Here is a 16,587-nt window from a genome sequence, read left to right on the forward strand (position 1 = left end):
TTTGTGGAAAACAGGAATGCTACCATAATGGTTCACAAAGGAGCGTTCACAATGAAAGCACTCAATTGCAGCGTAAATTTTCAAGGAAGCATCACAATGTTGTAGGACACTACATTAGCCTGAACACATTTTGTGACTAGCTACATGCATGTTTCTTTAGTATTGCATGAAATAGGGTTATTTGCATCAACAACTCTTGTTAAAGGGGCTGTTCACCGAATAAATAAAATTAAATGAAGTTATATTTCCACCCAGAGTGCTATCTATTAGTCGAGATAATTTTGCAGAGATTTGACACGTTTTCCAATTGTATGCTACGGCTCACCCTGATACAATGGACCTCAACAGCGCCAATGTGTGTGGTGCTCAAAGTGCCAAAAATTTACATTTGAAAAACTCAACAGCAAAGTTAACATTGTTTTAACAATGTTAACACTGTGCCCCAGAATGCTGGCATGCTTCGTTGAGACTTTGCAGAGATATACACAGTTGGTGCACTTTGGTAGAAAGTAGCTTTCGATGAAACTGCACAAGTTCTGTGGATGTTTGTGAGTAACCGTGTCATTTTACTTGGAAATGTTTGTGTTGACATTTTGAAGCATACTGTAAATTTTTGGTGCTCTGTGCACCACAAACATTTCCACTGTTGAGGTCTGTTGTGTCTGGGTGAGCAGCAGCAGACATCTATAAAATTAGTCAAACCTCATTGAAACTCTTTGGGTGGATAAATAGCACTCCAGGTAAGCGGAAATATAGCTTTATTTTATTTTTGGGCAAACTGCCCCTTTGAGGAATTGGTTATTACACAGGTGACATGCCACACTCAGAGGGCTCAAAGTTTCAGGTTTCATCTCAAATGAGCCGATTATAATGTCTTCAAAAAATAATTATCAGAAAAGAAAATGGAATCCCTCATTCACAGTCAAAATAAACCGTCTGGGGAAAAAAAGAAAATAAAAAAAACTCAACCCTAACCCTACACAAATCGATGTCTTTTTAATAAACATTAAAGTTTTGTTGGTAAAGACTATTTTTATCTTGGGAAGATTGTGAAATATTGAGGGTTCAATTTAGCCTTCCACATAGCATAGGACTTAAAATCTACCTCATAAATTATTACCGCACAGTCAGGGACAGGACAATACGTTAACAGTTTAGACTGTTTTAGCGGTTTCCCCAAACACCCCTCAAGTATATAAAGTGAGAATCCGCCCTGGAAGACCAGGAGGTTCCTAGCCACTGGACTGCAAATCCCATGAGTCCTCAGAGCAGAGTAATGAGACAGTTGCTGGGGATGTATCTACCTGTGCTCTGGCAGTTCTCCCCATCTGGCTCCAGTCTCCATCCAGGATAGCAGGAGCACTTGACAGTGGCTTTGTACTGCTCGCACACCTGGCTGCATTTGAGGTGTTTGGTGCAGTAGTCGACCGTCTCGCAGGTCCTGTTGTCGGCATTGAGGTGTAGCCCTGCCGGACAGGAGCAGACCACGCCCTTCCCAGGGGCTACCGCACACTGGTGACTGCAGCTGCCGTTATCCAGTAAGCATTTGTCTGACAGAGGAGAAGGAGACAGAGAGGAGAAAGCAACCCACAAAGCACTTTACTAAAGAGCTTGCAACTGCACTGGAGAAAACCGAAACCAGAAAAGATGGAGGAGGGGAAAGGAGGCTGTTTTTGTGATTGACACAGACAGATATTTTTCCAAGCACACAAAAGCCCAGGGCTGTCTGAGGGATACTGTAGAAAAGGTCAAGGGGGTCACTGGGGCGGCCAGTAATGGGTGAGTGCTGTCCTCTCTTTTTTCTGCCAACTGAAAGCAAACATACTGTAATTAAGTCTCAAAGAGAGAGGCAAAATTCATCTCTTGAAAAAAAGTCTTTGCTGGCTGCAGACAGCTAGGACAAGAGCAGACAGCCATTAGAACAGCGTCTTTCTGATTCCTTTAACAAGAGAAACCATGAAAGGGGGACCAAAACGAGAACAAAATGTCAAGCCGTTTCCATGTGTACTATGGGCGAGTGGACACATGCTTCTGTACAGGGGCATATGAGGAGATAACCATTATGTTCAACAGTGAGTCTTACATCGATGTAACATGTAATAACAGAAACATGCCACTGTCGCTAAACGCTTTTTAGAACACAGCATAGAAAGAGAATGTCAGTTTAACTCTCCTTTCTTTCCCCATTCTTTTTTTCCCGCTCTTCAAAAATACGGGCCATGCACACACACAATGTTCTGTTCCTGAATTCCGGTGTAATCGGTAATATTCCTTTAAAAATACATATAAAAAAGGGGATGCTGTCACCAACAGCACTGACTTCTGCTGTTATACGCAACAAACAAACAAGTACATGAAATAGCTAAGAAGCATGGACCAACTCCTGAGGAAAGTTCATTTGTTTGACCTGAATCACCTCTGAGTTCTGGGGTTACGATGAAAAGGAGAGGAATCCTCCTCAGTTACAAGGGCATTACAGCAAACCCACTTCGGCTACGCGCGGTGAATTCCAGTCTGAAGGCGTGTTGGCGGGACCTTCGGCATGTGTTTGAGAACAGAATCGCAAAGTGCGAGGTCCCACAGGGAAAGCGCTCGCTTAATGGATTTTCAAGTTAAATAATGAAGTGAATGTGTCAACCTTGAAGGGATGGGTAAACAGTCATTTTCTTCCTGAAATTTCCTTTATTCAGGTTATTCACAGATGTTGGCAGACATGGGGGTTATGCTGGGTCAGTACCCATCATGCACTGTTAATCTCCCAAAGGGGGGACGAGGGGGAGGGGGGGCTCTATTCTGATTCAAAAAGAACTAGTGAGAGACGGGGATGACAGTGCTTTTGTCAAAAACAATATAGCAAATTAATAAAATATACAACAAGAGGTTACCATCTCCTTTTTCCTCTCCTTGTTATCCCCCCGCTCTCTCCCTCCTTGTCCCTTTCTCTCTCTCCAAACTAAACACAACCCATTTCTGTCCTTCTCGCTCTCATTCGCTTTCTCCCTTCCTTTCTCATGCTCTCTCTGTCTCACTGCTCTGTTTACCTCTATTACAATCTCTCTCTATGCCTGCCTGAATCCCTTTCTCAGAATGTTTTTTCTCTGCATATCATACAGTAAGCTTAATAGGAACCTATTCTCAGCGCTTCTCACGGTTCATAGTAAAGCTGAGCAAAAGGTGAGATGAAAAGCAAATTGCTTGAAAATGACAGAAGAACACTTAGCTTTGTACAGTGAAGGCCTTCCATGCCACCCTACCATTAGAGAACGATATTTTTTGTCTGTCTTACCTGGCCCCTAGAAGGTATCCTGGTAATGTACTACTTGGCAGTCACAGTTGGAGAACGCTTTGAGCGCACTTGCGTCTTTTAATTAAACTCCTGAGGCCTCATGGTGTCAGCTAATTGGCTACCTTCAGGGGTAGTGCTACATCTCAGAGTGATAATGGACAGGTTCTTTATTGTTCGCAAGGCCAATACCTCAAAGTGAGGGTCTCATAACACCATATAAAATTGCTGTTTTGCAATTGGCATCTCACACTATCAGATTATATTTTCCATCAGCAGCTTTGCTTTTTATTTAATTTTGTGTGTGTGTGTGTGTATGTGTGTGCAACATTTGTATTACATTACCATTATGGGTTGGGCAGGTCATTGTCAGGGTATTTCAGTATGAAACAGATTGTTACTAATTTGACAAAATAATAACTTGAATAAAAATATTAGATCTAAGATGACCACTGCTGATGCTATTTCACTCCCTTCTAAATATTCTTCTGAAGATTAATTTAAGTTCAGTAAGCTTATAAATTTCAACAGAAAAGAGTATACATGCAGTCAGCATTAATCAGCACGCTATACTGTGCCTGCATAGACTTAGACTTTTGTATTATTTATGCATAAGGTAACTATATGCATAAGTGTATTGTAACTAAATATATGAAAGTGTATATATACACACACACACACACACACATACAGCTGTGCACTTCACTGTCAAGTAAGTGCTACTATCTACAAGGCTATTTAAATGATTTTTCAGACTCAAACGCTATTTGTTTACCTCTGGATATACACCCTAAATAAAGATAACAAGGGGATAATGTATGTCAGTTTGTGAAAGGACCCTTGCTTCCCCAGTATTCTCAGATATCCCACAATCCCTTGTCGTCAGGTGAAGGACACAATGTCAATACCCACTTCACGGTAACAATATCTGCTCCCTGTTAAACAAGGTATTCGGTAGCTAAAAAGGTCATATACAAATTAACTCAGCTCTGCCAAATCCCTGAGATAGCGCCCGTAATAAAAGTATGCGTGTGTGCTCTGCCTTCAGAAGCAAGCCGGTTTTACACAAAGCCATGAAAGTTGGATATATGGATCGCGTATTGCCGAGAGGAAGGAAGGAACTGAGGCCCAAACTAATGAGAGAGGTCACGTATCCGGCAAATCTCCGTTCCTAATGTTTCCACTCAATCTATAATCCCTCTGAAAAATGGACGTTCTTCATGCGTCATGGCTGAGGATCCTGGAAGGGGCCAAAGAAAATGGTTTCAAGATGCAAATCGCATTGACCGCCAGGCTGGGAAGCTTGGTTTGGCCCATGTCGTTTTTAGTGAGGGGTGGGGGGGGGGGGGAGGACGGGGGGAAGAGGACATGCATTTGGTGAACAAAAAGGTACATTTTGGTAGACCGTCAGGTAAAGCAGGTGGTCAGCATGGGCTGATAACTTGTGGCTGCCTGCTGATTGAGAACAGGGACAAGAAAGCCTATCAGACAGTACATAACGCGAGAATGAAACACCTTCCTGCAATGGCTTGCTTCTTATTGATCAAATGGTCCATCCCCCTTGTCACCATCTCTCCTACTTCCCACAACAATTCTCAACAACAAAAGCATCTATATGTTCCCTCAGGCTAATGACTAGGGGCTATACTGGTCTAAGTGCAAGCAGAACTATCCAGGCTCCAGGAGTTGACCAAATAATCACTTTTTTCTCTGAAGTCAACCCACTGCAAAGTGAAGAGTTTAAGAAAAAAACAATCTTTTCTTCAATCAGCTTCACAAAATGTCCATTTTATCAGCAGTGTAGCTGAATGTTACACTGAAAAGTTAAGTGTTGACAGAGACAGTATGTAATAATGAAAGGTACATAATTAATGAGACAATAAAATTCTCTCCATTAAGTATTTACCATACCATTAGCAAACTGCAGACACCAACTATAAATTCTGACTTGTTAGCCAGTGAAACGTTTCATTATTTTATTTATTTATTTTTTTCAGTACAGGCAGACCATTTTTAATATGGAAGAGCTATGAAAATGTAAATCATAATGGATATGTGGACAGCATAACCAATTTTGCCAGAGAGTAGCACATTGGGCTTTCAGGCACACTAAGGACATCTTTTGTCCTTTCTGATCAAGATGACATTAAAAAAAATGCATATCTGAGCTAACAAATCTTATGTGTCAGACCCCAACAGAATATGCGCTGTTCATAGTCTAAAGCCTGCAGTCATCCACTGTAACACAGAACATTTTCCTGGCTCATGTCAGTTCTGTGAATGGTGACTGGTCAAATTAAACATTGAGTGTTGGCTGGATATGCAGAGAATATGTGGCCCCTGGACAGTGTGTATGGGAGATATAATAAAATAATAAAATCATTTTCAAAAGTAAAACAGGGTACTATATGATTAAATGAGGACAAGTAATGTGATATTGTGTATTCAAAAAGGGATGGAACTGCCATGCATCATCAGTGACCTACTAATTTTTTTTATTTTTTTTCCCAGTGAGTCAGTGTCACTTGGTCATAAAGCTTGATTCTCTGACCTTACTGCTGTACATCTAGAACAGCGGTAACCAACCCTGCTTCTGGAGATCTGCTGTCCTGTGGGTTTTCATTTTGACCCTAATTTGGCACACCTGGCTGCAAGAATCAAATCTCATTTAGAATTAGGTATGGGGAGGGGGGTTGGGCGTGTCATGCACTCTCACCACAGAACACTCCCTCGTCTGATTGGTCAGCGCAGTCAATCCTGCCATCGCAGATCTTCTCCGGCTGCAGGCAAGTGGACGTGTCATTGGCGCAGGAGTATTTTGGAGGCTTGCAGACGGACACCGCACAATTCTCCTCGTCAGAAAGATCCTCACAGTCATTGTCCCCATCACAGACCCAGTTTTTGCTGATGCACTTCCCTTTTGGGCAGAAAGGAAGAATGAGAAGAAGTGTTAGAGATGCTGTGAATTCTCAGACTCACTAGGCTCTTCAAAGGACCTTTCTGCTATAGGCTTGTCACCTCGCACACACTAGAGCATGAGCCACATGCTTTCAGGCTCTCTCTCACGTTCTCACACCACACAAATTAATCTCATGCCAAATGAAACACCAATCTCAATTGCACACACCCCCCCTACCCAAGTTGACAATCTCGATCGCAACCTGGTCTGCAATCTCAATAGCCCCCCATCCACACCACCCACAAATGGAATAAATATCAAGCCAGCTAGCTCACCAACTCTGCTGTTAGAAAGTTGTTGACAAAATGATCAAGCCTCACAAATAGGTCTAAAAATACATGTAAAATACATGAAATGACATCACTTTGCAGATGGCGCTATCCAGAGCAACAACTGGAGGGCATCAGTGTAACTCTCAGGAATGGAAGAATGCCATATCACCAAGTAGGCACAGAGGCCTATTAATACTCAAGAAGTGTAATGTTACCCTAAAAGACAATTTGTATTGTAACTAAATAAGGTACAACTAGATAACATTATTTACATGTGTTGCAACGGGTCTGGACAGTTCCATAACTAAGCACATATTAATACTATTCCCTCAATTTTTCTTCATTATTAGTCTGCTTAATCATTACACAACCATAACATAGTTATTTACTGGTGGTGGTGGGCTTGTGTAAGATGACTGGTTTTTGGGTGGAGTGATGCCTTATGCATTTGGCATGTGACCTGGAGTAGATAGAAGAGAGCTTTTCCAGATTCAACACTGAAGAAAATGGCGGCACGTCTGGAGAACTAGTTTTTGGGAAACTAGTTTTTATATACAGCCAACAGCACTTTTAGGGAAAGTGCTGAAAAAAAACAAAACAAAAAAAAAAACTATTTTAGAAAAAAAAACTCTAAACTCAAAAATAAACTAGACAAAAAGCAGAGAACAGATAGCATGGGCTGTCGGCTTCGTGGGTAGGGCTGTCCAGCTGTTGGAGGAGGTAAGCGCCTGCCTGCATTCCGTGATTGTGCAAGCCCACCGTTTGTAGTTTTTCGTACCCATCAGTTCCGCCTCACATTGATGTTGCAGTCAGTTTCAAAATCTATAGATTCCCATAGACAATGGGACAACTGATATACTTTCCTTGGAGGATTGAGGATGGGGTGTGACACATAGCAATAACGATACTATTATTCGAAATACCATTCGAAAGACGGTCTCCACAGTCTGTATTTGAAGGGATTATAATCCCACAGCTTTTTGTAACATGAAAAAGAGAGAAGAAAAAAAAATTATTAAGCATGAACAGAGCACAGGGGGGGGTCATCACCTGCCCCTGCGGTGGTGTGACTACACTGCCTCAGACACAGAAGGGGGTGCTTTCCCCCCATCCTCACCCTGACTCAAAATCGATTGGTCACGCATTGAGGGGCAGAAGCGATAGAGCGCCCATCAGGAGCCCAGGTAAAAATAATCACACGGACCCAGAACCTAGAGAACGAGAGCCCCCCCCACCTCCCCCTCCAACCGCTGCACCTTACACATGCTGTGACAACAATGTGAAGCGTATAGCCTCTGCTTTTCAGAAATAGACTGAGGGGGCCCATGCTGGGTTTTGACTGAACCTCCTTTCCTTCTGTTCCTTTGAATCCTACTTTTCACTCTCTCTCTCTCTCTCGCTCTTTGAAATCCATCTGTAATGTGGAAGACACTATTTAGATGCAGTAACTGCTCTGCGTAGAACAGCAATTGGCAAAACATTGCATCTTAGGTGAAGTGAAGAGTGTGTGTGTGCGTGTGTGTGTGTGTTTGGGTGTGCACATGTGTGTTTCAGAAATTGCGGATGGAAGCACACAATAAATTGATGCTGATAAATTGATACCAGCCCAGCTCAGATTTAATCTGTTTTACTGATGAGTAATCCAACAAATCAGGCAGTTTACTGTGTTTTCTATGGCCACTAATGAAACAATATATTTGAAAAAGCTATCCTTTGCCAGGTACCAAGGTAATCTTGTCTGGTTCACGACAAGGTGAGTGCAGAAAGGGGCTATGTCCGATTCTGTTTTTGCAGCAATCGATAGTGTTACAAACCGCACACGCTAGTGCGATTGTTTGGATACCCCCACCAACCCCCATTTTATTTTAGTCATGTTGACCTGCAAGGCCATTTTTTTCACGTCGAAAGGGGTTCGGAATCATCTGGAACAGAACATGATACCCATGAACAAAACCAAGCTTGTAATCCAAGTTAAACTAAACCAAGTCAAGAAAGGTTGGCACAAGGAAAGTCTTCATCAACTTTGGAGTCCAATCCAATCTGTTGCTCAACCCAAACACAAAGGGGTACTCCAAGAGATCCAGACTTACTCTTCAGTTTTCCTTAAGATTACAACTTACCAAAAATATTTCACCGACCATCCAGTTTGCACACATTTTAAAAAACAATGACAAAGTTTAGAATAAATGACCAACAAGAGCATCATTCTTTTTCTGGAAGCTGAGCACTGAAGCCTGCTTCCTAAATGTTCTTTACTGGCAACTGTAAACTTTTTGTAAACGTTACGACTCACTCCTGACCATTTCCAGCATGCATCTCAATTAACTTCTAAGTTTGTAAAAGAAAAAAAAAAGTTAAAACTCAGTGAAAGATTCCAGCCAGGCAGGAAAAAAAAAATAGCATTTTGCGGATTGAGTGAGACTAAACCAGGGAGGCCTTTAATTCGCAATTACAGAACTCTGTTATCCCCGTTGGCTGAAGGCTCCACGTGCCTCTCAACCCCCTCGACGTCAGCATGGAGAGACTCGGTAGAGTGGGATTTCCATTAAGATGACTGCAGATAAAGCTACGGACGCCGTACTGTGCGCTCCCCGCAACGCAATTATCTCCATCCGCTAATCTCTGCTTCTCCTTCTGCACCATGTGAGAGGGGGATCCAGGTGAGAATCCATTTAAAGTTTTCATCAGGACGGCCATGTGTGATGAGAGAGGTAATGACATGGCGAGTGGGGTATCGACAGATGGGACAAACGGCGCCGAAGCTGTATCCGGGGAGTATTTAAAGGGATTTTTCTATAAGAGGAGGTAGGACAAAGTTCTCATCTCGAGAGGTTAAAGGGTCCTCTCTCTAAGCTTTCAAACATTTTTGTAACTTGGGAACATTCAGTTTTTTCGTTGTTTTTACCAAACTGATCCAACACATTCCTCAAAACCTCTGCATAATTACCCATGGCTCAGCATGCAAGGCAGGACATGTTCTTAAGCGCCGTGGCCGAAGGATACAATTCTGAACCCCATAAACGTCGGCACAGCTGGCGCTAATAAAAAAAGGTGTTACCTCAGCCGACATCACATCTGGCAGAAACAGGAAGTGGCCAGGCAGACGTTTCAGTGGCTCTATGCGAGCATGATGACTGGTGGAATATTTCTGTGGTCCATTTCTGTACGTGTGCAGGTCCTTCACACGAGAATGGCAAAGCGCTTTCGAGCCCCTGTTTTTGCTTCACGGCTTCAGTGCTCCACTTTTCTGTGAAATCCGCTTCGCGGGAGGGATCAATATTGGCTCGCGCAGGACATCTCCTTTTGGAGGAACACCTGATCCCTGTTCACAGGGGCAATCTGGAATTCCCTCCCTGACTTGATTTACAAGAGGCATGTGAAACTATTTTAGGAAGCATTAGAAACTGCCAAAAAAAAAAAAAGATTCAGTTTAGCATGGCAAATGCAGTATTTGGCAGAGCAGGAGATTAGGACTGCAAGATGCTGAAACTGGGTTCTGGTCTACGAAACCTGGATTCAATCTCTTACTCCAGTACTGGAGGGGGAAGAAGAAAAAAAACAGCTTCTAATAACTGACTATAAGTGAACATTTAAAATCCGCACGTGGACAGGCAATCTAACATAGACGTGTGTACATCATATGGACAATGGATTTGCTTCACAGAGCATGAATATTCAAATACGGTCCTAGAAAAGCAAAGTACAATACATCTCCTTGCTTTTTCTAACACGGAGATATCATGCCCCAATCAAGACAATCAAGACAGAATAAATCAAGGGGAATTAAGGTCACACATCCCTGCAGATCAAGAATTAAGGGGTCAATTCTGCCTCAATTCAGTCATTTCACACAAGGAATTGAAATTCAATCCACGCACTGGAAAAATGAAAAATACTGGCGTTGGTCTGTGTGATACCCCACCCCCTCCAAGTTAGATAATTTAATTTAAATTCACTTCCTGAACTGAATGAATTTAGATGGAACTGACCCCCAACTGTGCTGGAGGGCAGAAGTGTAGGAGCCCTGCAGATACAGTGGCCCTCTGGAACCACGGCTGCCCGGTTCCTGCTGCACTCTGACCCTCCAGCTGCCATGGCAACGCGATCTGCGCAGCACTTCCTGTGCGAGCGCCTCGGACAAACGGCCCCCGTTTAAAATGGCGGCCGGTGGGAGCTGCGTACCTGAGGTCCTGCAGGTGAACTTGGCCTTGGGGTCGCACAGCCTGCGGGTCCCTTCGCAGGTCACCTCGTCGCCGCCGTCCTCGCAGTCCTTGTCCCCGTCGCAGCGCCAGCGCTCAGGGATGCAGGTTCCGTCGGCGCGACAGTAAAACTCGTCCCCGCTGCAGTCGTTGACAGGAAGCAGGGCTGCGGGAGAAGGAGAAAGGGCCCAGGGGTCACCGATTTACGGCGCCGTGGGCGCAGGGAGCGTTTTTTTTTTCCCGCGCGGGAAAAACGAGGCGCCGAGCCGCTCTTTTTTTCCCGCGGAAAGGCAGGGTCATCAATCACGGGCCCCTAAAAAAAGAGAGGCGTGTCCTCCCTTCCCAGAGCTTCCAGACCCATTTCCTGCGCGGTTCTTAGCGAGCTCGAGCAGTTAGCAAGCTCTTAAAAGCAGCGGTCTGCAGATTCCCCATTATGACTGTCATGTAGCACTGATGGCGATGGATGACATTTCGATTTAAAGGCTTGCGTTACCTCCGCACCGTCTGCCTCATCGCAAAACTACATTTACATACAGGGCCGGGCTCGCCATCCACAGTCCATTTGCGCTAAGAGGAAAAACAATGCTCTCCAATGAGAGCCGAAGACAGACAGAGAGCAGGGGAGTGGCGATGCCTTTGTCTGCCAGAGGTAGGCCCATTTACCTCATCTGTCTGGTCATTGTAATGGCAGAAATGATCACTGTGGCAACATAATAGGAGAGATGAGCTGTTGACATATGTTTGGAAAGACAACCAAGGTAAGTCAAGGACTCGCAAAAACAGAAATCAAATATAAACGCATTTAAATTCCAACACAGATCTCAAAACAGCAGGAGTGCTATAGTCAATATTTTTATGAATATTAGTTTTTTTGTAACTGCACAAAGATGAATGTCTCAGCTTGTTAATCCGTTATCTTCTTAGAAAAAACCAAGCAGTGGTAAAAATGAAAGAAAGAATGAGGAAAAAAAGAAAAAAAAAGGATATCTTAGTCCTGCAAAAAAGGAGTATAGCTTTTTGGAGGTGCAATGGCCATGATAAAAATGATTGAAAAGCCTTTCAAAACCAAAGTAAGTGCAGATCATGGCTCAGACCTGCACTAAGATGCACTTAAATATTTTCTACATAGCATTAAGGCCACCCAAAACAAGAGAAGATTCCACAAGCCCGCATGTGTTTCCCTGAGCAGACACGTGTGGGCTTTGTCACTGTTTTGTACACAACCTTAAAAATTAAAACTTCAAAATAAAGGCCTTTCCTTGGGAAAAAAAAAATGAAAGAAAAGTAATGTAATACACACAGTTCTTTAATCTTTTTTTTCCCCCTTCTGTTCTTTGCTTTGGGACGAGGCATGCAATTTGGCCTGCAGCTGGTACCTCAGAGCTGGACTGGACTCCTGAGACCAGAGGAGCTGCTTTCCTGAGTCTTTTGATGAATAGCAACCTCCTTTTAGGAAAATAAAAAAACCTACCAGGTTATAACCGTTTCACGGCACATATCCAAACTTCAGGAAAACAATAACAGATAAAAGAATTCAAATCCAGGGGGTAAGATCCTCAAAACAGAAGGGACTAATTAAACCTGGATGGGAAGGGGTTCAAAGGTTTAAATCGGTATTTCCAAAATGCAGGGCATTAGAACCAGCTATCCTAAACTATGCAACCTCAGAAATTAAATGTACTGCAAATTCTTTCCTATACGAGTCCAAAGTTAATTAAGAGATTCTATGCGGACTTTTCAACTTAATAGATCTGTAATAGAGCTGCAAAATGGCAGCAGTGTGGAGCAGTGATTAGAGAACTGATCTCGTAACCTGAGGCTACAGTTTTCAATTTTGCATTTTTGGACACACAAGATGTTCCGGATACCCAAAGCAATAAGAATAATAGGAAATATTTGCAAAAGAGCACTAAATTCTTTGTCAGCGATTGCATTTTTCTAATAAGTACCACGACTCTTATTGTGGGCTTTAATTCTGTCGCGCCAACAATTTTCAGACAGTGCAATGTTCAGTAGCATTGCAATCCTTCTGCATTAATGGCTGCCTCCATTACAGTTCCTTGATTGTGGTTTCTCTCTAATACTGTCCTCATTTCCTCACCCTACACTCTTGTTTTAATGAAAAAAAAAACATTAAATAAAAATCTAAAAAGGCGCTGGAAGATGCAGTCTGTAGAAATGTTAAGTAAGGACTCGAGAACAGCTTCCACAGTTCACCTTGCAAAATCTGAAACAGTGATCAGTGTAAGCATTGGGGGGTCTGGTACAGCCTGAGCCAATCTGTGCTAAAATTCAGCAGGCGCAGCCGGATAATGTCTGCTTTTAGAAACGCATCAACCTTCGCCTCTGCCAGAATTATTTCACGTTCCCATTTCATTCAGTCAGTTTCTGAAACTAATGAACTATTATTGAGCACTTCAGTCAAATATATGTAGTGTAAATTTGATGGAAAAAAAAAAACATTCATTTTCAACAAGCGACAGTTCTTACGGACAAAAATATAACGGAGAATGAAAAATATCGTCACGACGGACGCTTGGGTTGCCACGGGGAAGCGGGCATTCACTGACCTGCTCCGGAGCAGGTGGCGTTCTCGTCGCTGTAGTCGCCGCAGTCGTTGTCCCCGTCGCAGACCCAGTGTTCCGGGATGCACCTCCCGCTCGAGCACTGGAACTGGGAGTTGGAGCAGGAGTGCACGCACCCCGCCTCGTCGCTGCCGTCCCCGCAGTCATCATCTAGGGTTCAGAAACACACAAAAACATAAACGGCGGGTCCGCGAGGGACGGCGATGTGCTTACTTCACAGGTTTCCAGATGGTGCTCGGCTTAAAATCCCATCTGACACACTCCAGTTGTTCTGCACTATACTTGTATTAATAAAGCAAAAACTCTGGTGTATAGGTTTTAAAGCTATGTAAGGCTTTGCGGAAAAAAAATAGCACCATGAAATTATTAAGGCAGGTTACATGGCTGAATGAGAAAGTAAACCTCTGTGGAAGCAGTAAAGTTCATTTTCACCTCTTTTCTGAGCCTTTCCTTAAAACTTCAACATCAATCAATGCCCTGCTGAGATATATTTACAGATATTTGTAAGCTATACTACTTTTAAAGAGAATAGCTTATATGTTCAGCTTCAGTATTGCATTAGGTGGCACCGTGGCATCCTTGAGGACACAGTGGAATCTGTAAATTGTTGCTACTATACAGAAGGAAACAAGGTTCAGTGACCTAGTGACCTACAAGAGGGCATCACTTGTGCTGAGTCACAGTACACAGCAGAACAGACTCACCTGAGTCACAGCACACAGGAGAGCAAACTCGTATGAGTCACAGCGCACAAGAGCAAACTCATGAGTCACAGCGCACAAGTGAGCAGACACGAGTCACCGCGGTGCAGTGTGGTGCAGTCTCGAGTCACAGTGCATAGGTGAACAAACTCACCTGAGTCACAGCACCATAAGAGCAGACTCACATGCATCACAGTGCACAGGAGAGCAGACTCACCTGAGTCACAGCGCACAGGTGAACAGGCTTATGAGTCAAGTGCACATGTGAACAGACTCACCTGAGTCACAGCGCACAGAAGAGCGGACTCAGCAGAGTCCCCGCACAGGAGAACAGACTCACAGCACATATAAGAGCAGACTCACTTGTGTCACAGTGCACAGGAGAGCAGACTCACCTGAGTCACAGCGCACAGGTGAACAGGCTTATGAGTCAAGTGCACATGTGAACAGACTCACCTGAGTCACAGCGCACAGAAGAGCGGACTCAGCAGAGTCCCCGCACAGGAGAACAGACTCACAGCACATATAAGAGCAGACTCACTTGTGTCACAGTGCACAGGAGAGCAGACTCACCTGAGTCACAATGCCACTTGACACTGATGCACCTCCCATTGGAGCAGCTGAACTGAGTGAGAGGCTCACAGGTAGGAAATGCTGTGGAAAACAAGGTAAGGTAATGATATTCATTCACACGGACATTTTTCAGAAATAATATGGTATATATATATATAGTGAATATTGCCTTGCATATTCAAAATGAATACAAAATGAAGCACTACTTCAACATTGCTGCCCTTGTAACATTACGCTTTATTTCTTTAAAAAAGGTAATAAGACATGGCTTGTTCTCTCTTGGAAGTAGCAAATGTATAGTTTATCAAGTAGCATGAAAAGTACAGCAGCTGTTCTTTATTCAAAGCATGAACATGTATTAAATGGTAAATGGACTGCATTTATATAGCGCTTTTATCCAAAGCGCTTTACAATTGATGCCTCTCATTCGCCAGAGCAGTTAGGGGTTAGGGGTTAGGTGTCTTGCTCAAGGACACTTCGACACACCCAGGGCAGGGTTTGAACCGGCAATCCTCCGACTGCTAGACAATCGGTCTTACCTCCTGAGCTATGTCGCCCCGCGACATGTATTACTTCGATAACCTCACAATCTTTACACAATTCACATTTCAAGTTGAGGCATGTGCCTGAACTTATGGTTGTTGTTGATGTTCACATTAATGTGTTTGTTATTGCCTGTTTCAATTAAAGGTGCGTCTATAGAGTACTACACTACTTACTGAATGTAATGTAATTGACCAGGAACAGCTCTTGAACACTTGAAAAGTAATGCTCTATTTGTAAGCTTTACGTTTCATAGCTCCATCTTTATAAGACAGACAACTTCAGGGGAAAATTTCATCTTGAAAGGGCTCCTAATATTGTTTTATTTGTTTTTTTTTTTGAGAAGAAAAAAAGAAATTACTTGATCAAGCATCTGAACATTTGATCCTGGGAATTGTGTTTGGGTGCAGTGCACATACACAATGCTGTCATAAATTAACATTAGCTAGCTGCCAGCTTCCTTATTACCTGGACTCTCAGTTCAGCATAGTTATAGTAACTTTTTAAAGGCAGCATAAAACTGTTAAGCTTTGTGTGCAATAATAGGTATGCAAAATGTTTGCAATGTAGACAGTCAATATGTCTTATACTTCAGCTAGCCGTTGCAAACTATATTTACAGTTGCCATGTTTATGGAGTTGCGGCAAAGGAAGTACTGTTATCAATCAGTAGGACTGCCCAAAAGAACTGATTTCCCCACCAGTAAACAGAGGTCCAGCCTTTCCTAGTCACAGATGTAGTATTTATGTCCCCGCTGTCTTTGTAATGAACTGGTTAATTACATGCTGTACAAAAGAACATTTAATGACAGTCATGTCAAAACAAAAATTTATACTTCAACGTTTCTCTGAAATTAGTGTGTCGAATTGGGACAGAAATTTAGATGCAAGAATTGGCAGAATTAATTACAGCTTCAGAGAATTAATTGGAATTGCATGCATGGAGAAAAATGTCAAAAGTGCAATAGCTCTCAAAATGGCAACATGCAGAAACATGAGCACTATGCTATGCAACACTGGAAATGCAGTGCAAGGGACTACTAATTTAGCCAATTAACTACATGCTTATTGAGCTGCCTGAAGAGAATGGCATAATTTAAAATGTGATAGTTAATACAGACAAGTTATGTGGATATGTCTTTAATGAAGATAACAAAAGACCCTCAGTTCTGAAATTTTCTGACAGTACCTTCTAGCATTTTTTGTTGTTTTTGAAATGGCTCGCTTGTATGCTTGTCCTGGGAGACATTTAGCTTTGCTGACAGCTGAGGCTAGGGGACTTTAAAAATAAATAATTATATGCATATATAATTATGTTTCAGAGCCTTCTGAAGTCAGAAAAGAGGTCACTGAACCAATCATGCCTGGTAAAACTTTTGAGGCTAGTGCACATTTCTGACAGCTGATGTGTGTCAAAGTCCAAGAAACACGCTTGCCACGGAAAGATCCGGAACACAGAGACGCTAGGTCTTC

At 42.9% G+C, this 16,587-nt stretch overlaps 1 protein-coding gene across 4 annotated transcripts in view; it reads right to left on the bottom strand.

The window, feature by feature from the left end:
* The window catches only part of LOC118223692 (low-density lipoprotein receptor-related protein 1B-like), a 400,652-nt gene that overhangs the window by 181,841 nt on the left and 202,224 nt on the right, over positions 1 to 16,587 (bottom strand). For all 4 annotated transcript variants that reach the window (XR_004764484.1, XM_035410580.1, XM_035410579.1 and 1 more), the window contains 5 exons: positions 14,573 to 14,653; positions 13,284 to 13,448; positions 10,697 to 10,879; positions 6,000 to 6,200; positions 1,305 to 1,550 (listed from right to left, as the gene is read on the bottom strand). Coding sequence is in view for 3 of the 4 variants with exons in the window: in XM_035410580.1 (XP_035266471.1) it covers positions 1,305 to 1,550; positions 6,000 to 6,200; positions 10,697 to 10,879; positions 13,284 to 13,448; positions 14,573 to 14,653 (876 nt within the window). In the remaining variant the exon portion in view is untranslated. The remainder of the gene's footprint in view (positions 1 to 1,304; positions 1,551 to 5,999; positions 6,201 to 10,696; positions 10,880 to 13,283; positions 13,449 to 14,572; positions 14,654 to 16,587) is intronic.

The sequence above is a fragment of the Anguilla anguilla genome, chromosome 3 (genome assembly GCF_013347855.1).
Source record: "Anguilla anguilla isolate fAngAng1 chromosome 3, fAngAng1.pri, whole genome shotgun sequence".
In the NCBI taxonomy this organism is placed as follows: domain Eukaryota; kingdom Metazoa; phylum Chordata; class Actinopteri; order Anguilliformes; family Anguillidae; genus Anguilla; species Anguilla anguilla.